Genomic DNA, 22,212 nt, shown 5'->3' on the forward strand with positions numbered 1-22,212 from the left:
ATGTTTTTTGGGGTTTATGTTACAGCCGGTGTTTGCCATGGACGGGACAACAATGAACTACAGGGTCCACAGAAGGATCCTGGATGAAGGGGCGGTGGAGGAGATGGGAGAGAAGTCTGAATTACACACACCTCTTTCTGAGAAGGTTAAAACCTCAATGAGGTAAAATTGACTACATCCAATCTACGGTGCTTCTCAACTAATCTCTTGCTGATATACTAAGACATTTTGTGTCTTGTGTTGTATTCTTTCTGTAATAAAGCACAAAGAATACAGCGATTACACCCATTGTTCATAATTTAATAGCCAGTTACATGGGTAAGAGTGTTTGTTCTTGTTGAGGGTTAAGGACAGAGGATTGTCGCACCTTGTTGAGTCCTATGAGACAAACTGTTATTTGTGAATTTGGGCTGTACAAATATATTTTATTGATCGATTGATTACTTCAGAATTAATTTGTTTTCGCAGATGTATTTTGACTTTCCAATGTAAACGCACATGCTTAAATATGGCTACAATACAAGTAATTCTAAAACGCCATTTAACATACATTTTTCACAGGACAAATGCATAATATACTCAATCAATGCCCCCAAAAAGCCAACAGTTAAATACAAACAGAGAGGATATCAGATTATTATTCTTTTATCAATCGGAAGAAGGCTGCACAAAACCAAAATGGCGGGAGGTCAGCCTCGAGAACGAGATGAGGCCTGCCACATTCTGTACCCGCAATATCAAAGCATATATCAAAGACATATTTTTCTCTCTCTTCTTTCACTCTGTCTGTATTACATACAAACTCAGGTGTTCTGGTCCCCGCCTGAAGAGCTTCCTGCTGAGTAGTATCCCTGTCTTATCATGGCTGCCTCGTTACCCCATCCGAGAAAACGCCATTGGTGACCTGATCTCTGGGCTCAGTGTTGGGATCATGCAGCTGCCACAGGGTGAGGATGGAGGGTCAGAGGTTAGAGATGTAGTAAAAGGTTGGAGGTATAGAAGTGATATTTTATATTGTAAATGCTGTGTATCCCCCATTACATTACCCAATATATAATACCATCTGTAATATAACTCTTCCCTGGAATGTAATAAATATTTACTCTGTGTATTCCCTGTAGGTATGGCCTATGCTTTGCTGGCATCTGTTCCTCCAGTCTTTGGCCTTTACTCCTCCTTCTACCCCGTCCTCGTCTACTTCATCTTCGGCACATCCAAGCACATCTCAATAGGTTTGTACCGCAGCACAGTGCTGCATCTGCACAGGTGGGAATGTATCTGTTGTAGAGATATGTGGATTTGCTTCAATGAACAAGTGATAAGCAGGCATAGCAACAGACTGAAGCAATCATTTCTGGGGCTCTCCACAAGGACGCTATATGCCCTTGTGTTGATAACACTAGAGATGTCATTCCATAGACACACTGGTTTTTACATCACCTGAAAATCCGTTCATTCTTGTGATCACTGTAATACTCTTGAGTGAAGAATACATTTTGAATCAGCAATAAAGTTTGAAATATTAAGATGTGATCCGATTTGATTGACAGTTGTATCTGACAGTCATCATGATCTAAAAACTTGACAGCATGTCAGCATAAGTAGCAAGGCAGACTCTCCCACATAATAATTATTGAAGTGATTGTTAAAGCCATCCATTTGATACATTATAGCTTATCTGGAAGCAGTCATGGAAGACTGGTATAATGCAACAATATCCATATCCAATTGCCACTGTTGCCATATTGAAGAATTTAAAACTATCCAAAGGCTAAAATGACTCCACTTGCTGAATCAATCCAGAGATGTTCTGGAATGCAAAAGAAAATGGGGTTTTCACAAACAGGGTACAGTGGCTATTTCATTTTGATTCATGTATTTGTTTATCTTATCTTTGGCTTATACAGTGGTTAACATTTTGTCCTGATGATTAATCTGGCACAGCTGGAAGCAGAAGCAAATGGGACCTTTACTTTGGGAACCAGGGCTGGCTGAAATAGCTCATCAAGCTTTGTAATTCTTTTTTATCGGCTAAACTCTCAGTGCAAGGTAGAAATATGTGACTTCACCTTCCAGCAGATGTCACATATATGTAAGAAACCCTCACTCAGGTATCCAAGGAAAATTGTAGGTTTCAGGACGAAATTGTTTCTCTAACTATCTGGTATGTTTTAACATGGCCAGTAAACATGAGTGCTTATATTTCTATTTCTCATCTCCAGGAACATTTGCAGTGATTAGCGTGATGGTAGGAGGAGTGACTGATCGATTAGCCCCTGACTCAGACTTTATGATATGGGACAATGTGTCAAACTCCAGCATAGTTGACACCATATCTCGAGACGCATTGAGAGTCCAAGTGGCTGCAGCTGTAACCTTCCTAACTGGAATATTTCAGGTAATCATTAGATGATTGGAGGTGTTCCATATTGGAGACAGTCAGGAGTAATGTTCAGTGACAATGACAATCTGCCCTGTAGTTGTGAAGATATGTCATTTGTATAGACAGACAGCTCAGATACACATTCAGAGCTATCTGCTGCGGACAGGGAAAACATCCATAAATCAAATAAAATACTGTACAAATACTCAAAGCTAACATATCCAACCCTTCCCTTGGCATTTATAGGCTGATTACAGGAAGTTATTGATCACTTCAAAAGCATGAAGGGGAGCTGCGTCATGCTGATCTTTATAACTTTTCATCCAATAGGAGTCTATAAGCTAAAGGTTAAATTGTGACAATAGTGCAGATGGCTTGAATATTTCTGCTTGTTTCTTAAAAAGATGGAATAATTAGCGTATTTGTGCACAGCTTTCATTGTGCAAAATGCTACTGCTGTTTCTATAACTGTTAGCTTTTTTGGGTGTCATAATGAAGATCAGTACAGGCTCTCAGTGTAGAAGTTGGAGGCATTTAATGCACACTGGCTAACTAGTGACAGTGAAATGATAGAAACTCAGAGGTTTTAAATATGAATTGTTTTTCAGATTTTTTTTTAATACATTTTCTTTAGAAAATATAACAGCCACTGGGAAACTCCTTGTTTTTCAATCTCTATGTACTGTAGATATTGCTGGGTCTGGTCCAGTTTGGTTTTGTTGTGACGTACCTGTCTGAGCCTCTGGTCCGAGGTTACACCACTGGAGCTGCCATCCACGTCATCGTGTCCCAACTCAAATACACCTTCGGCATCAACCCTGTGAGATACAGCGGACCCTTGTCGTTGATATATGTAAGAAGGACACAACCACCGACATTAACATGTTGCTTAGACCTGAAAAAGTTACAAATTTATTTTTTCTTGTCTGATAAACATGAACAAAAAAAAGAGTTAACCACAGAATGACGATAACAATTGAATTTTAATGGCTGTTGACACATTTTCCAAGGATGAGCTGGTTAATTCGCTAATTGATTGCTTTAGTACCATTATGAAACATTTTTAATCATTGAATATGAGCATGTGTTGAAGTCCACTAATGTGGCGACCGTCTGAGATTCATCCCATTATTAACCTTAGTCAGTGCACTTAGAGTGAACACATTTTCCAGTGTGCATTCACTATGAATGCGTTTTCATGTAAAAAGGCAGAGGCAGCTGACAATAAAGCATACAGGACATGCCCATTAGTCATTGTGAATATTTGCATTTTGCTCACATTAAGTCTGTTTACCTTTTAAATAAATTTAATGACGGTTTCAGACAGCTGCCAAGCTCACTCAGTGTCACACAATACGTTTTCCCCTTCAGATCTACACTGAGTGAATAAAGGCCCTCTGACTGTCTGCCTGCAGGGCTTCTGTGTCTAGTTGCTTTAGATACATGCTCCACTCTCATGTCAGCTTCGGAGGAAATACCCACAAAGACGAGCCCTGCAGGCAGACCAGAGCCCTCTCCCGCTGTGGAATTCAACCCATGGAACTTTCATTCCTTCCTTCCTTACTGTTTATGAATACTTTGATCTCCACAACATAACAGAACCACACAAGGGACCCAACTGCCTACGTCGTATAATTATATCCAGTAGATATGGCAAAATATAAAATGGACTTTGTATTTTCATGAATTTTATGTCATGTATCACTCATTCCTCCATTGAACCAATAATCCTGCTCTTTCTCTCTCTCCAGACGGTGATAGAGTTGTGTTATCTCCTTCCACAAACAAATATTGGTACTCTGGTGGTTAGTGTTGTCACCATAGTCTGCCTTACTGGTGCTAAGGAGCTCAATGCATACTTGGGGAAAAAAATACCTGTTCCTATACCTGTGGAGCTGCTCGCTGTGAGTATCGAGGGATAAGCACATGTACTTAATAATAATATAATTCATTCCAAGGTTATTTAGTTCCTTACACACACACACACACACACACACACACACACACACACACACACACACACTGATGTATCTCTTATTTGCTTCTCCAGGTCGTTATTGGTACAGTCGTCTCCTGGCAGGTGAACTTGCAGGAGAAATATGGAGTGGATGTGGTGGGACTCATTCCCTCAGGGTGAGAAACATATAAATCACAACCCACAGCAAATATACAAGAATCTGTGTTTTTAAGAAATGTGAAGTATTTGAAATGGATAATCTATTCGACTTTGTCTCTACCTTCCAACAGTCTCCAGCCTCCGGTACTCCCAAACGTGTCTCTGTTGGGTCAGGTGATAGGGGACGCCTTCGCTCTATCTGTGGTTGGCTACGGCATTGCCATCTCACTGGGACGAATTTTTGCAATAAAATATGCATACAAGGTGGACAGCAACCAGGTAGGGAGGCGAAAGATGGACACAGGTATGACCTGATGTTTTAAAATTAGTGCACTGTACATAAATAGTGTATCTCTCATGATCTAGGAACTAATCGCCCTGGGTCTGAGTAACTTCATCGGAGGATTTTTCCAGTGTATCACAGTCAGCTGCTCCATGTCTCGCAGCATGGTTCAAGTGGCCACGGGAGGGAAATCTCAGGTTGGTGGAGGCTGTTTGACCTGCAAACGGTCTGTTTACCTGACTTACACCTCATGGTGTTGACAAATATAGCATAAGTTTAGCTCAAAGTACATATGTATGTGTGGTACTGTTTCACTGGCTTTCACCATCTGATGAAACAGAGCATATTCAGTAATAATAAACTATTATCAATCTTTATCCACTTTATATATAAATTATAAATATATACTTCCTCAATCCCATGGTATTTTTTGAGGATCTCGTAACATGGACAAATTAAACTAAAACTATCTGTGGTAGATACAAGTGCTAAATGAAAAAAAAAAAATTCTCAAAATAAAAACGGCCAATTCATAGTAGTATTCAAAGTAGGTGTATCTCATGGCTCTGTGCTTGGACCCTGTTTCTTCACCATCTACATCCTCCCCCTCGGTCCAATCATCTACCCCCACCATTTAAGTTTCCAATGCTATGTTGGTGACACACAGCTTCATCTCAACTCCATCTGACCCTCATCAGAATTCCAAAACTTGGTTGTCACTCTGGACTCCCATCTCATTCTGGTCCAACCCAAACCAAGCTTCCATTCCAGTCCATTGATACAAAATCTTCCTCCTCACACATCATCCCTCCAGCCTGGTCCAGTTGTCCTACTTGTGAAGCATCATTATCAAGTTCAATTGCTAAACCTTGGATAATCTGTATTTAATTTGCATATGTGTTACCCTTCCTGTGATTATTCCACATCTCACCCTGCATGTTGCCACAAACCTGGGCGATCACAAAGCTTCAGCAGAGTAAAACCCAGTCATAATTAATGTTGCTGTGATAAGTGGCATCATTAAAAAAAAAACTTTGGGAATTGATTTTCACTCACATTGTTGAACTCCACCTACACAAACACAGATTTGCTGAGAGGCTTGAACGATTTAGTTTGACAGCACCATTAATCAGTTAAGGGCCCATGACAGAGGAGAGGAGAGACTGATGAAGCTACAGCAGGTTTGATAATACCATACGTGTTCATACTAATAACCACAACAACATCCATCTTTCCTGTAGTTTGCCTTTGACTCTCATTTACTGATCCCTCTATATGATTTGTATTTATTGTTCCTCCATCTTTTCTCTCTCTCTTTTCATTACAGGTTGCTGGAGCTCTATCTGCAATTGTTATCCTTGTTATCGTGCTTTGGATAGGAGCTCTCTTTGAGGAGCTGCCCAAGGTGTGTGTGTGTGTGTGTGTGTGTGTGTGTGTGTGTGTGTGCAATAGTCAACGGACAGTTATATTGCTGTATTGCCACCAGTGTTGGGAGTAACGGCGTTTAAGTATAACGGCGTTACTAACGGAGTTCTTTTTCAGTAACGGAGTAATCTAATTAATTACTTTTGTCATCGTTACAACGCCGTTATCGTTATTGATAATGTAAAGTGGCGCGTTACTACAATTTGGTTGAATGAAGCGGTCAGTCGGCGATCTCAACCGGCAGCGACTCCGCAGTCACCGACCGGCCAGGGCTTACTCAGTCTCTCTCAGAGGTCCGCTCCTTAGTTTCGAGGGTTTCCACTGCCTCTCTTTCACTTCCTCCGCTATAGTGGTCACGCTGTTTTGCCGGCTTCCTCCGCACTTCCGCTTTCTCCTGTCCATTTTCGGCTGTCAAACAACACTCTGGGGGGGGGGTCTCTCGATCCGATCTATTTCGACCTCCCTCAGACCGTCACCACGGTCTTAACACGAATGATGTCCTCATCTCCCTATCCTCGAGACCAAATATCAACAATGTCACGTGAGTGACCTTAAGGGGGCTGGGCTCACCGCCCATAAAGCTCCCCGGTGAGCGCGGCCGCCTCCTCTTTTCTTCACTCGCCTCATCCGAGACCGACAGGTAAGTAAGATATTTTGGGACTCCACTTTTATCAATCCGACACTTTTGTGCAGGCGCCTTGTGTCCCTGAGGATTGTTTGTGGTTTTCCCCTTCTCTAAAAGTGAGGCAGAGGGCTACACTGCATGTGTTAAGCTCTGCTCTTTGTTTCAGGCAGCTTAATTAGCTGCACCTGGCACTAACTACTCATGTTCACAGCTTTGGGTAAGTATTGTTTATCTCGTGCTGTTTGTGTCCATACAGAGTTTGTTCTCTTACAGGAGTGAGTAGAAAAGTTGGGAAGCTTAATCAATAAATAATCTATCCCTTAAAACTGATTTGGATTGGGGGTGCCCCCCCCCTCCTCACCCAGTAACTCGCTGTCCGCAGGGAGTGGGGTTTCTCCAACTCCCCCTCGTGCGTTCGCGCACAGTGAGTGGAGGTGAGTTAAAGCCAACCTGTTCACGTTTATTTGCCTTTCAAAAATGAATAAATAAACCGTGTTTGAGGCCAGGTAGTTTCCCCTTTTCACCTCTGTGCGCAGCAGGTGGGATTGTTTGCCTGTGTTCCCTGTATAAAATACAGTTGGTTATTGGTTATCACCCTTTGTAGGTGCTATTTTGTTTCCCTTAAAGCCCTTTTCGCAGTGGCTGGGATGTTGTTCTCTCTCCACCCCCCCACCCCCCTTGAAAAAGGCACCCCGTAACTCGCTGTCCGCAGGGAGTGGGGTTTCTCCAACTCCCCCTCGTGCGTTCACGCACAATGAGTGGAGGTGAGTTAAAGCCAACCTTTTCACGTTTATTTGCCTTTCAAAAATGAATAAATAAACCGTGTTTGAGGCCAGGTAGTGTCCCCTTTTCGCCTCTGTGCGCAGCAGCTGGGATTGTTTGCCTGTGTTCCCTGTATAAAATACAGTTGGTTATTGGTTATCACCCTTTGTAGGTGCTATTTTGTTTCCCTTAAAGCCCTGTTCGCAGTGGCTGGGATGTTGTTCTCTCTCCACCCCCCCACCCCCCTTGTTTTCTGCCATTGCAGGCATACAGTGGGCATTTTCAGGTGAATTAGTTATTTCACCCCTTCCTTCGTTTTATGTGATATTGGCCAGCTGTGATTAGCATGTTTATAAGATCCCCTTTACCAGCTATCCGTAGCTGCTGGGCGCTATTGTTTATATATTTATTCTTAAATCACAAAAGTAACACAGAAATGTCCTCACATTTGTGCCATTACTGCCGGGGTATCATGGATCCCCGAGATGGCCACCGTGAATGCCCGACTTGTTTGGGCATGGCACATTTATTGGATGATATTGAGAACCCCTGTGTGGCAGCAGTGGAACTGCCTGTGGAGGAGCGTGTTAAAAGAGCCAGATGGGTGGAGCAGTCTGTTCGTGCTGGGGCCGTGCAGCCTCTACCAGCCAAACTAAATGAAAGGGGACACACCTCAAGGAAAGCCCCCCGAAAACGTGGGCATGAGCACACCCCTGTTCGCAGGCGGGACTCAAGCGAGACACAGGCTCCAAAACCTTCACAGAACCCAGCTGGTCAGCATGATGACACTCAGCTGCAAATCCTAGCGGCCATACGTGGTCTGTCAGACAGGTTGGGTAGAGTTGAGGCCCAGTACCCGGCCACAACAGCTAGGGCATCGAGGCATGGGCACTCCTCCCCGGACAGGTTACCCTCCTATCAGGAGGAGAATGTGGTTCACCCTGACATTCTCTCTCTCTATGCTCAAAATTCCCTTTTTGAAAGTGATAGGCAGTCTGAGGGTGCTGCTGGGCTAAAACAGCCTAAATCCACACAATGTGAGGGGGCGTCCAACCTCAGCAACATGGGTGAAAGTGAGCCTTCACCCATGGACGTCATCTCAAGGGTTTCAAGTGCGGCAAAAATTGTGGGGCTCAATGTTCCAACTGAGGCTCCTGCTCCAATGGATGGGATTTGGGCCGGCATCACTCAGACCCAGCAATCAGTTACTGTACCTGTGGCTGGTGACTATTTGCATGGAACATCCCAAGTGGGGCACCTCAGTTCAATGCAGGTTGCCGGAGACTGACTAAGAATCAGTATGCTCCTGAAACAGGTATGGGGGATATGCCTCCAGTTGAGCGGGAGATGGCAGCCTTAACATCTCTGGGTCCAGAGCGGGTAACCACCAATCCACGCTGTCCCCTGAAAGAGTGTGATAAGTCAGACCGACTGGTGTCTCGGACTTATAATGCAGCCACACGAGCAGCCCGCTCGGGCAATGCACTCGCCATTTTATTGGCAGCTCTTAGGAGAACAGCCAACCCAGAGGACCAGGACACCATGAGCCTGATAGACTCTGCCCTGGTCACTCATTCCCAGTTAACAAGGGACATTGGTGCAGCTATGTCATCTGCCATGGTAGCTCGGAGGCAGATCTGGTTGGCACAGACAACTCTTCCCGAGAATATCAGGAAAGAACTGACCAATATGCCAGTCGTGCCGGCACATGTTTTTCATCCTGACTCCCAGGGTGTGTTAGATAAGGCTGAACAGTCTCGGCGTACCAGAGAGTCAGTACAGCGCACTTTCAGAGGGGCTGCGTCTACCAGGTATAAACTTAGGGGCTCCCAGCCTCCCCACCGATCATCATCCTGGGCCCGTAAGGAGCCATGGGTGAATGACAGGCGACAAGCTACAGGATTCACAGCCTCTGGTGACTCCAAACAGCCTTCACAAAGTCGACGTGGGTTCTATCCCCGTTTTTCGACTAGAGGTGCTCCCCAGAGGAGGCGCCCCCCCAGAGGTCAAGGACCTCGGGGCGGTACAGCCTAGGGGTGGGGGGACACCCGCTCACTGGCTTCTACTCCACGTATTTCCTCGTGCCGAAAAAAGATGGCGGAATACGTCCCATCTTGGACCTAAGGCGATTAAACGCCTTCATAAAGGTACTTCCTTTCAAGATGCTGACCACGGGTCAGATCTTAGAATCTATCGAAAGAGGAGAGTGGTTCACCTCGATAGACCTGGAAGACGCGTACTTCCATGTGCCCATCTGTCCAAACCACAGACCTTTTCTTCGGTTTGCATTCCAGGGGCAAGCCTATCAGTTCAAGGTCCTGCCATTTGGCCTTTCCCTCTCACCAAGGGTGTTCACCAGAGTGGTTGGGGCGGCCTTGTCTCCTCTCCAGTTGTCAGGAGTAAAAATCCTTCCCTACCTGGACGACTGGCTGATTTGTGCTCCATCTCTTGGCCAAGTTGTAGAGGATACCCAGAGGGTGTTGTCGCATGTACGGTCCTTGGGTTTCAAGGTAAATGTGACGAAAAGCAACCTCGAGCCAAGGCAGCAGGTGATTTTTCTGGGACTTTGCTTGAATTCCCTTACAATGTCTGCATCCCTCACTTCTCAGAGGGTGAGGAAGATTCTAGTCTTCCGGAAACGATTCCGTCTCGGCAGGCAGCTACAATTTATCAGCTTTCAGAGGATGCTGGGGATGATTTCAGCCGCAGCAGCTGTTGTTCCTCTGGGCCTCCTCAGGGCCAGGCCAATTCAGAGGTGGCTGAATGCCTTCAAGCTCAACCCGAAGCTGGACAGACACGTGAAACTTCGTGTGACACGCACATGTCTCCAAGCCTTACGCCCATGGGCAGACCGGGTGCTCTTGCTCCAAGGAGTCCCCCTTGGGAACATTCCCTCGAGGAGGACAGTGGTGACGACAGATGCTTCCCTCACAGGTTGGGGAGCAGTCTGGGAAGGCAGAATGGTGCGTGGCCCGTGGATACCCCCTTGGGGTGGCGAACACATCAATGTTCTGGAGTTGAGAGCGGTTCACCTTGCTCTGAAGGCTCTCCTTTCCTCCATCCAGGGCAGGCATGTCTTGATAAGGACAGACAGCACTTCAACTGTGTATCATATAAATCACCAGGGAGGCACAAGGTCCCTGCGTTGCCTCCAGGTGGCACAGAAACTTCTGTTTTGGGCTTTTCAGCATCTGGCTTCACTCAAAGCAATCTTTATCCCAGGGATTGTAAATCGAGCAGCAGACCTCTTGTCCAGGACTGGTCCTCTCCCAGGAGAATGGAGACTTCATCCAGAGGTTGTATCCCTCCTATGGAGTCGGTTTGGCACGGCTCAGGCCGATCTATTCGCATCAGCAGAGACAACCCACTGCAGGATGTGGTTCTCTCTGGAAAACCAGGGAGGTCCCCTAGGCCTAGATGCACTCTCAAGAATGGCCGGAAGGGTTGTTGTACGCTTTTCCTCCATTCCCTCTGATTCCCCAGGTACTCAACCGGGTTGCCTCGGGCCACTACGAGGTGCTGTTAATAGCCCCCAGGTGGCCAGGGAGGCATTGGTTCCCAACGCTCCTTCGCCTGGTTCACGGTCAACCATGGGCCCTGCCAGTCAGGGCAGACCTCCTCTCACAGGCAGAAGCTCAGATATGGCACCCCAGATCAGACATCCTGCAGCTTTGGGCTTGGCCCCTTCTCAGTACCTCTCTCAAAGGTTAGATGAGGCTGTCCTGAGGACCATAGACAATGCCCGGGCTCCCTCCACTCGGGCTAACTATGGCCATAAATGGAGTGTGTTTTCTACATGGTGTCGCAACAGACAGGAAAATCCAGCCGCTTGTCCTATTGAGCTGATTCTCCGTTTCCTTCAGTCACTTTTGGACTCTAACAGGGCACCTAGCACCATTAAGGTATACACTGCCGCAATCTCTTTCTTCCATGAGACAGTGGGAGATGTTACAGTTGGTAGACACCCTCTAGTGTCTCAGTTCATTAAGGGAGCACACCGCCTGCGACCAAGCAGGGCTCCCAGGGCTCCATCATGGCAACTCCCCTTGGTATTACGGTCCCTGATGCAGTCTCCCTTTGAACCCATAGGGCAATCCAGCCTTAAGTCTCTATCTTACAAAACAGCTTTCCTCCTGGCTATATGCTCTGCCAAAAGGGTGAGTGAATTGCATGCTCTGTCTATAAGTGACGATTGTCTAAGATGGAGGGCAGGTGACTCAGGTGTGTCTCTCTGGCCAAACCCCTCGTTTTTGCCTAAGGTCATAAACCATCAGACGGTAAATCAGGTGATCGAGATCAGCACTTTTCAACCTGATCCGGCTCTACTACAGGAGGAAGCCGACCTGCCTATGTTGTGCCCAGTAAGGGCACTGAAGGCTTATATTGCACGCACAAAGTCTCTGAGGGGCTCATACTCTCAGTTATTTGTCTGTTTTGGGGGTAAAAAAGTCGGCCACCCTGTGTCTAAACAGTGTTTGTCCCATTGGATCGTTAATACTATCGCTGAGCCCTATTCTGGACAGAACATACCAGTCCCAGATTCCTTGGTAGCTCATTCCACCAGGAGTATGGCCACTTCCTGGGCTGCTTTAAAGGGGTTCCCTCTTTCAGAAATATGTGCAGCAGCAACATGGAGTGCCCCCTGCACATTCTCTAGATTCTACAGGGTCAATGTGGCTTCCCCCACACCATTGGCTTCCGCAGTGCTGCTCTCAGCTGCTGGGCGAGGATGTGAGGCGATAGAGTCCTCCGTTCTTCGCGACCCTGATGATACTAGTCATCCGTGTTAAGACCGTGGTGACGGTCTGAGGGAGGTCGAAATAGATCGTAAGTTATGACCATAACTATGGATCTATGAGACCGACCGATGACCGTCACCCTCTTTTGTCACTCAGAACGGGCTGAGGCGTTCAGACAAGGAGGAGGCGGCCGCGCTCACCGGGGAGCTTTACGGGCGGTGAGCCCAGCCCCCTTAAGGTCACTCACGTGACATTGTTGATATTTGGTCTCGAGGATAGGGAGATGAGGACATCATTCGTGTTAAGACCGTGGTGACGGTCATCGGTCGGTCTCATAGATCCATAGTTATGGTCATAACTTACGTTACAATATTACACCCCAGCTGCGTGGAGAGAGCTGTCTCACTGCACGCTCTGACTACAGCTCAAGACAGCGACAATGGCGACGAGCCAGGGAAATTCAAAAGTAGCGTTCAATAACTGGAAGTACCGGCACTACTTCTCACACTACTTAATGGCCAGATTTTCCTTTGTTTCTTTTTACCCAAGTTTACATTTGCACTTGAATTTTATTTTCAATATTTATTTTTATCTGTTTTAATTCTATGCATCATATGGCAGGCTGCAATCTATTGAGTTCAAATAAATACCAAATGTTCTAAAATACTGTATATAGTGTTTTTATTCTTCAATCAGTTAATGAAACATCTTTGACGTTAAAGATGTTACAGAACGTAACAGCGTTATAAAACATGAAAAATAACGCCACAGTTACTTTGCTGAGTAACTAATTACTCTAACAATGTGGTAACTGAGTTACTAACTCAATTACTTTTTGGGAGAAGTAATTTGTAACTAATTATTTGTAGTATATGTAACTGTAACTAATTACTTTTTAGAAGTAACTTGACCAACACTGATTGCCACCAACAGACAATTGTTTAAACTACACTTCTGCCAACATAATACATTATTAAAACAGAAAGACAAGATATTAAAATAATCATATTAATATATCATTATGTCATTTATATAAAATGAGCAGCAGAGTTATCATAAGATACCATTATTTCAATAAAGCACTGTAAACAATGTAGGGTTATACTAAATGCTGTTATCCATTTTTAACATGTGAAGGGTTTATTTGAGAAAAGTTGACTTCCCATCATGTTACAAGAATCAAAAGTGCTCTAACGAACTGTTTCATATTTGATATTGTAGGCAGTGCTGGCTGCCATCATCTATGTCAACCTCCAAGGCATGATAAAGCAATTCCTGGACATCCCTGTACTGTGGAGAAAAAATAGAGTTGATGCGGTCAGTGTTCTTAAAAGTAGAAAAAGAAACATTTTGATATCATGGACCCCACCGTGTCCTGTCGGGTGTCTTCCAGTTGTGAATACCTCACTTGCATTATATTCTAACTATATCAACTACTCACTTTAGTCCCATTTCACCACCCATTAGTATTTAACTCATCTCTCTCTGTTTTTCCCCAGGTAATCTGGGTGGCCACCTTCATCCTCACCGTGTTGTTGAACCCTGACATCGGACTAGCTGCAAGCATCGGCTTCTCCATGCTCACTGTCATCTTCAGGACACAGCTGTAGGAACACACAGCCGCCCATCCGCAATTATAAACTAGCAATGACATAAGATTCAGACCACGTGTGAAACTGAAGGGTTCATCTATCAAACACCACACCCAACAATTAACTAACCTTCACTTTTTAGGCCACACTAAAAACTGTTGAATCAAAGTAACAGGTCTTTGTTTTGTGTGTTTTCCAGACCTAAGTATTCCCTGCTGGGGCAGATCCCAGGCACTGACATTTACAGGCCACTGGAGGAGTACACTCAGGTATGACACAATGTCTTAACCTCAAAACAGGACTAGCATTGGTTCAGACATGGCAAGAATGCTCGGAGATAAATGATAAATTAATAATATTTTAAGGAACTAATATCAGTTAACGCCGTTAACAACTGCCCTTGGTTTCTCTGGCCGTCACTTTAAAGTTAGGAATCAAACACAGAAATTTGAAATGGAGGTATTCTAAAAATTTGTACTTTACCCCAACTAAAGCTCGACTTCACTCCTGCAGTCCACATTGCAGAGCCGGAGCACAGAATAGTGTGATGGTCATGTTGATCCCTCATACTGTGTTTCTTGTCTTTTGAAAGAAATCTCATTAAAAAAATCAAAGCCCCCTGCTTCTTACTTTACCCTAAATGTATCAAATCAAGGGAGTTAATTAGGCTGCGACCACTGCATAAATGGAAAGGCAGATAAACAAAGACTGTCATTGGGATGTGTTTAAAGTTAGATTTCAAAGTTTATGCTGAGACGTGTGCTCCAGTGCTACATTCCTCTTAGGTGATTTTACATTTTACGCTGTGTTAACATGAGCATTTGTCAGTATGGGAAATGCCGTGATTAATTTCCTTATTTAAACGATTAACTTATCGATTTTAGGTGAAGCAGGTGCCAGGGATTTTAATCTTCCGTTCCTCTGCTACACTCTACTTCGCTAATGCTGAGATGTATCAAGAGGCCTTGGGGGAGAAGGTGAGTTCACACACTCACACACACTCACATACATGAGAAGAAACAATCCACATTCCCTCCTACAATTTCCGTGCAATTAACTCCTCTCCTGCTAACTTTCACACATTACGACTGTGACAGACATTGTTCAGATGTCATCCCAATGTTTTCTTCCGTTCAACTTTTTTTTTTAAACATCCTGCTCCCCCACCCATTCTTCTCCTTCTCTTCTGTCACGTCTCTTTGGGATACATGGGAAGACACATTGAGGGAAGCTGGAAAAAAAGATGACAAAAGATGGGAGAGGGGGAGAAGCCGAGATTGAATAATTGAGGGTGATAATGGGACGCTTCATTCATTAAAATGTCAACATGTCAAAGCCAGTGGGTCGCTCTATCCTTTCTACTGTTTGATGCACAAATAAGCCTCCATAGAAGTTGCAGAAACTGCAGGTTTGTCTACAAAGAGAAAAACTGTCGCCATATAAATTATGGTAGTTTGGTTCTGGGTGAAAAGTGTTTCTATCACACCAGGTGCAGTTCTGATCACGCTGGTGTTTGTTCAAGTGTTCATTTTAACCAAAAATGTTGTTTCATCATTCATTTTAAGGTTGAAAGGTCATGACTGACAGGTGAGACTGACTTGAGCTGGTTGGTTGTAATGATGTTTTTTAATAGTCTTGAGATAAAAACATTTCTCTACTCAAAGGTTCGGCTCACAATTAATCAGATCTGTCCTTAAATGCTAGTCAGTAGGCCATGTGAATACTGAAACCGTTTTTCTTGAAAAGACCCCTGTGAGGAAAATTTGATGTTAATATGAGAATTCAGATTTCGGACTCAGAAAACTCAAGTTGTAATCTTTCAGATAATTCAAGTTTCCGTTCAGTGGGTACTATCAAATGAGTCTGAGAAAATACAAAATGAATGCAGGGGAAGCTCAAGTCGTTTGAAACATTCCAAGTTTACTGCATACCAGAACCCTCAAGTGAAATCACTATAGCTTCCAGAGCAGGTAAGACATACTTTAAAAGCTCATAATGTTCTGTGGACAAACCCGACCTGTCCTGTTAGTTTGTTTGGACTGAATCGACAAAGCTTGTGAAACCTTTGATAAATATTTGTGTGCTGCGCCTGGCTCTGCAGTATTTACTTTAGTAATAAATTAGTTGTCTCAATAAGCTTTTCTGTTCACATGGGATTCATACCTCATGTTATAGTGTTCTCTCCTGTTGCCTCAAAAACAGTTTGCACAATGATTACTTATACACCTGTTAGTTAGTATTACTGTAGTTCTCGTCTCGATCAACCGGAAAGTTATTTGTATAGTTACTCTGGGAAAGGAAATATTATAATTTAACCCAGAAAACTAATGGGAACTTTGTCCCAATTGTCTTTTGCTGTTTCTATTAGTCGGGCATGGATATTGCCAAGATCCTGTCAGCAAAGAAGAAACTTGAGGGCAAAAGGAAGAGGATTGAGAAGGAAAATGCAAAGAAAGCCAAGAAGAACGGAACAAATATGGTAAGAAAGACCAGATGTAGTTCATTTAGGCAAAATTTGGAGTTTATTTCTTTGACATTCAAATATTGTTGCCCAAATACAGTTGTCTTTTAATAAACAAACTTTCCAGTAAAGACCTTCATTGTCTAAATGTTGCCTCCTTTCTGGTGTCATGTCTCGTCTTCAGGACCCAGAGCAGGTGGACCTGGCTATCATTGCGACAGAAACTGCGTGCGATCCGTCATACCCACAATGCATCATTCTTGACCTCAGCCCTGTCAACTTCCTGGATACTGTTGGAATCAAGGCGCTACGAAATGTATGAGCATGGCAAGAAGGACAAACCCTCCATCTCCCTTTTACAAATTAGGAATTGAATTTGTCTGAATCTGTACATGTATTACATAATTCAATTTAATATTATTTACATGACATTTATAAGTTTTTAAAGAAATGTTCGGAACAAAAAGGCAGAAAGTCGATGGCATATAATAAAATTCCTCCCAGAATTAGAAAATGAACTGATTCAGGAGTTTGTCTCATTCTTATCTAATCCTTATTTCTTTATTATATAAATTGTTGCAGATTTTTTTCATACAAACCTCTGTCCTTCTCCTATTCATTTAGCTCCTCTGCCATTCAGTTACAATAAATGTTATCATAAGACTAGTTAAATGAATCCCATTCCGACCTTTGCTCTGTGTTTTTGTCTGTTTCAGATCCAGAATGACTACAGTGAAATTGGTATTGCTGTGGTTCTTGCTGGCTGCCAAAGTAAGTCCTTCTACATTTCTAGAATAGTTTAGAATAATTGACTATAACTGCCAAGAAATTGTGTGGATTGTTAGATCAGATTTTTTTCTCTTAGGAATTAATTTTTATTTACTTATTAAATACATCCGGAGATAGTTTTGAAAGCTTTAAATCCCTCAAAGTAGAATGTATTTCTTTCTAAGAGTTGGTGGTCCCATGACTGCTTGTCTACAAAATCCCATTATGATTTTTTTGTCCTGGATGAATGTAACACATGTATTTTAACATTTATAGTGCCCATTTGCTTTGACACACACAATAGGGATTCTTCCAACCACACTGGTTGTTATTTCTGCTGTTCAATTATGTTATTTTTTTAATTCCTGCAAAGGAAGTTGTCTAGTCCATAGTCGATTTTCCAGGGAACATTCCTGGTTTGACCTGATATGCAGTTGTTGGGACATTGACAACATTGCATTTGGTCTGAAGGAAAGCTAAACAATGGGAGTGTTTTAGATATGGCCCACTAAAATAATGTGGCTTTGCACAATCCTATCACTAAAAGTCATCTAGTTTATTTCAAAGGATAAGCAGCTCTAATTACCCATAGTGAATCTCATGTAATAGCCTAGGGGAAAAGTAAACGGTGAGTGTTTGAGCTTGCATTTGGATTGTACATTTTCATTTTATTTCATTTCTATTTCTGACTCTTTCCAGCTGGTGTGGTGGACAACCTTCAGACTGGAGAATTCTTCAACGACAAAGTGACAAAGTCCTGCCTGTTCTCCACCATCCATGATGCCGTTTTGTACTATCAGTCGGACAGAAAGAAGGATGAGGTGACATACTCTTTGAGCATCAAACCTACACATACACACCTCAAATATCAATCACTGCAGTTCGAAAAGAGGTATGTGGAGACTCCAGGAAGAAAGTCTTCTTCCACTTTGTACTTCTAGTGATCTAAATCAATAGTAAACACAGTAAGTAACATGGGGTCTCCAGGGTAATTTTAATGCACACACAATCGCTTTTATGCACAATACGATGCATTGCTTTCTCTTCCTGTTTACAGGTATTTTAATGGGATATAAAGACAAAGTCTGTATGACATTATTTCCACAAATGACGTTCTACACATTTTCAGCAGGAGCAGCAGCTGAGTTGTGTTTGATTCACACATGCTTGAATTTGACTGATCTCAGCTCCAGGGAATGCACAATAATAAAATATAAGATAAACAAGTCAAAATCTAATTACTCCACCATTTGGCTGATAAGAGACTGTGAGAAGGACTGAGTTCATTCAGCTGCCTGCAGTGTGCACTAAGCTCATCTTAGTGGACAATGATTAAAATGTTGTTGTTGTGCTGGTGCATTGATCCTCACTCTGCAGCCTGACCTGCCTCCCAATTGATTGCACACATTAGGAACAGGATTTGTAACACTATAATACTACAGAACGAGATAATATATTATTTTATTTAGCATTTTAAAACAGAGCTAAACACCTCAATAGCCTTTTGTACTTCATCAATATGCGTCAGAAATACTGCTCATCCCAGCAGAGAGCATGACTCTGTGTCTGAAGACATGTGACTCTCTGTCTCAACACATGAGAAGTGTGTGTATGTTACTTTATATCTTTCCATGTGTGTTTGTGTCTGCCTGCTAATCTTAAGTATTTATTAAGGTGCATCACGAAAAAGGGAGATTGAGGTTTTTAAAGTAAGATAAGAGGTTGGTCCAGCTAAAACCTGGTCCATTGAGTTTATTTAATTTTACATCTATTTAGTTCAGTTCATTTAACTAAACTGTTGAAATGGATGAAAACAGACAAGCTTGCTGAAGTTGTTCACTACAAGTGATTGCTGTTCCATTTTCATTTCCACTTAGGAAGAATGATATACTTTCCACATGGTGCAAAGTGTAGACATCTTTTATCAAACTGTTTTCACTCAGAAATACAGAAACAGTTGTTTCTGATATTGTGGAACATTCAGCCAAGGTTTTAGATCACATGCACACAGCCCAGTGTTGCTCCTCCTCGTTCGAGACTTTCATGTTTTCAAAATATTGTTTCTAAAATTGGGCTCTTTTTTTCTTTCTCCTGTTCTGTCATGTTTTTCACAGGAGAACATAATGACACAGTTCTGAGTGCTGAGAGGAAAGATGGAGGACGGTATCAGCAGTGAGGCTGATTTTATCCTCTGAGCATCAAATAACTTGGACTTCTGTTTGTCACAAGCACAGACACACAAATCTGCATACCTGCATATGCAGCCAGGCACGTACGCTGGCAAACATTGTAACTATGTTGGCAAAGCAACATAGTGCCAAATAAATGACCAAAGAATACACATTTGAAGTCACACAGTGACTTTCCAGTCTAGAGGAGGATACAAATCAAAGCAGTAACACAAACACACAAATACACTTGTAGATAAAGTGTATTATTGCATATTGCCATTCTTCTGTGTTTTGTTGGCCAGCTTTTTTAAATTAATTTATAAGTTTGTCATTTGATCATTAATGATGTGGATTAATCATTTATTTGAACATATTTGAACAATTTGCTGATGACCTTTGACCCTAAGTGACTTTGTTTGTAAGATTTTGATATGTTGGAATAAAACATGTATTGGTATTAAGGACTGTATAAAGATGGACGATGCGTCTCCTCTTGTACTTAAAACAGAGGTCAGATATCCTGGATACAGGTGCCGCCATCTTGCACTATTGATGTCATATGGAACCTGAGTCTGCTAAGTAGTCATCATGTTGGTATTGATCTCCCACAGACATCAACTCTTTCTTTATTAACTAATAACTAATTCAAACCAAACGTATCAGAATGATTAACACGTCACTGTGATAACAGCTACCTAAAAACATCTTTAAGAAAAATGTATGTAATGTGTTCTTTTAATGTTTTTATTTTGGTCCATGTTCCATCCACTAACATAGAAAGGGCAGGATAGGATTCATTACAGATATTGCAGCCAACCACCAGGGGGGGAAACCAGCTGCATCCACACTAGGATACATAAAAATTCTTGTTGGGAATGTCAGGGTGACAGATCAAAGTGAGCTCCACCACCAGGGTCATACACACCGGTGCTGTTTTGTTTTTGTATCAAAGAAAATTTTACACAAGATGAACTCTTTTAGAAAAATGTAAATCTCGAGTCCAGACTTGAAATTACACAGGAAATATTTTCATAACCTGATGACGTGGCCTGTTGCCTCATAATGGTGATCTGCCTCCACCTGCTGACAGTGTGTTAGACATGAGTTACACTGATGAGAAACATATGACCACACATTGAACAACAGTATCCAAGTTTGTTCCTTCGTGGAAGCTGCACATGATATGAGACACATCAGTGAAAAAAGGAAGAAAAAAACGTGGGTTTTCCTTCTTTTGATGGTGCAGTGCCTGATTCATGTTTGTCAGCCATCTGGCTCATATTTCACGCCCTTCAAGTCTTCTGGCCATTCAAATACCAGACATTGCAGAGAGGAAACACCTCAAACGACCCACTATTGGTTTTCCCTCTGTTGAGGACGCATGAGTTATAATTTGATTGTTATTTGTCTTTACAAATATTTGTGAATCAAGATGTTCTCCCATATTTTACCACACATTCTAATTATAAGTCAAATAGAAATCCTTTGGGGCTGTAAAAAAAAAAAGAAAAAAGGAAGAATTTCAGCTATGAATTAGGAAACCAGTCCAACATCTTTGGAGGAGATACTTAGGTCAGGACTGTGAACTGTGACGGACCAAGTTGAGGAATAAGGTCCTCATCAAGAAAAAATCCAAACAATGAAAGCCCTTCATTTCCTGTCTGACTACAGATTGATTGGATGTGACATGTGGAAAAGACATTTATATTTGATATTTGCGACCACAGGAAATCTCTGAAATACCTCTGAAAAGATCAGGAGTTATGAAAATGTTGCTTTAAATCTGGATGTAATGTTTTCTCCTCTCCACTCTCACTGTGACACGTTGTTTCATTCACACTTAGACTCCTGTCTGCAACTCATTCATCTACACATGAGTTCGGTGGTGATGTTTACATACGGAGCTGATCTATGAGAGAGTTCAGTTCCTCTGCCAGATGAAGCTCATTACAGTGATCCAAGCTCAGATAATGCAACATAATGAAGTTTCACATTATGTAACACTGCAACATGCTTCCTTCTGTTGATTAACACTCTATGGAAGAGTGAATATGTAAGCCATCATATCCTTCCATCTGTTCTCTTATATAATGTAGATGTTTAAAACCAGACAGGTGTGTTTTACTTACACATTGTCATATATAAAGTCTCACATTAATTTAAAGTACTTTAATACAATATAAAATGATGCTGTCACTGTCAGTCCTATTTTCAGAAGCCTCTATTTTATGAAAGATGGAGCAAAATTTCAGTTAAGGAAATTCATTCTTATGGTTGAACTTGACTCTAACACTCTCAGGACACAAAAATGTATCCAGTTTTGAGTCATATATTTAAACAAAAAGATAATTAAGAAGTTAATTTTTGTAGCATGTTGTCTGTGTGTCTCATTCCTATAGAAACGTTTTGTAAAAACCTGGAACTAAATCATTTCCAGTGCTCAAACCACAAAGATCTATAGCCAAAACAACCCTCTGTTAAGTAAAACCAGACTATTAGTTTCAACTGGAACTCTCTGAGTCATAATGCGTTGCTACAAAACAGGCACACTTTAGTAATGACTTGGATTGAAAGTCTGTTTAAGACCTTTTTACAAAATGATCCTCCCGTTGTACATGAATTCACTCAAACTACAGACTCCAGTAAATTCACCAAATAAATTACAGCATATAGTGTTTGCTCACACATGACCTGCATATGGCAACAATATGTGTTTTTACAAAAGGGGTTGTACCTATTACTGTGTACTCACCAAATCCTGTAGTACACTATACATCACTGCATCAAGGTGAGAAGTTCAAACCACTAGAGGTCAGTAACAATACGATTTTCAGTGTAGGCTTATGCTGTAAACCTGTAAAGTGACTCAAGAAGACATATTCAACAA

General features: G+C 42.4%; 1 protein-coding gene across 1 annotated transcript; it reads left to right on the plus strand.

Moving 5' to 3' along the window:
• The first annotated feature begins 37 nt into the window (after positions 1–37).
• Positions 38–19,292, plus strand: LOC133005061 (solute carrier family 26 member 6-like). The gene is made up of 19 exons (XM_061074647.1): positions 38–162; positions 808–947; positions 1,122–1,232; positions 2,223–2,398; positions 3,072–3,236; positions 4,135–4,287; positions 4,434–4,516; positions 4,631–4,778; positions 4,866–4,979; positions 6,110–6,187; positions 13,555–13,650; positions 13,833–13,939; positions 14,125–14,194; positions 14,810–14,902; positions 16,294–16,404; positions 16,571–16,702; positions 17,103–17,157; positions 17,854–17,975; positions 19,269–19,292. Exons 1-19 carry the CDS (start codon positions 38–40, stop codon positions 19,290–19,292), a joined length of 2,103 nt encoding a protein of 700 aa, XP_060930630.1.
• Positions 19,293–22,212: the final 2,920 nt, after the last annotated feature.

Source organism: Limanda limanda, chromosome 7 (assembly GCF_963576545.1).
Source record: "Limanda limanda chromosome 7, fLimLim1.1, whole genome shotgun sequence".
NCBI lineage: Eukaryota > Metazoa > Chordata > Actinopteri > Pleuronectiformes > Pleuronectidae > Limanda > Limanda limanda.

Excerpts from the sequence above, each read along its gene's own strand:
- LOC133005061 (XM_061074647.1), top strand. The coding sequence starts at position 38 with ATGGACGGGACAACAATGAACTACAGGGTCCACAGAAGGATCCTGGAT. Across the intron at positions 948-1,121 it reads GATCATGCAGCTGCCACAGG|GTATGGCCTATGCTTTGCTG; the intron begins GTGAGGATGGAG and ends TATTCCCTGTAG. Across the intron at positions 13,651-13,832 it reads GAAAAAATAGAGTTGATGCG|GTAATCTGGGTGGCCACCTT; the intron begins GTCAGTGTTCTT and ends GTTTTTCCCCAG.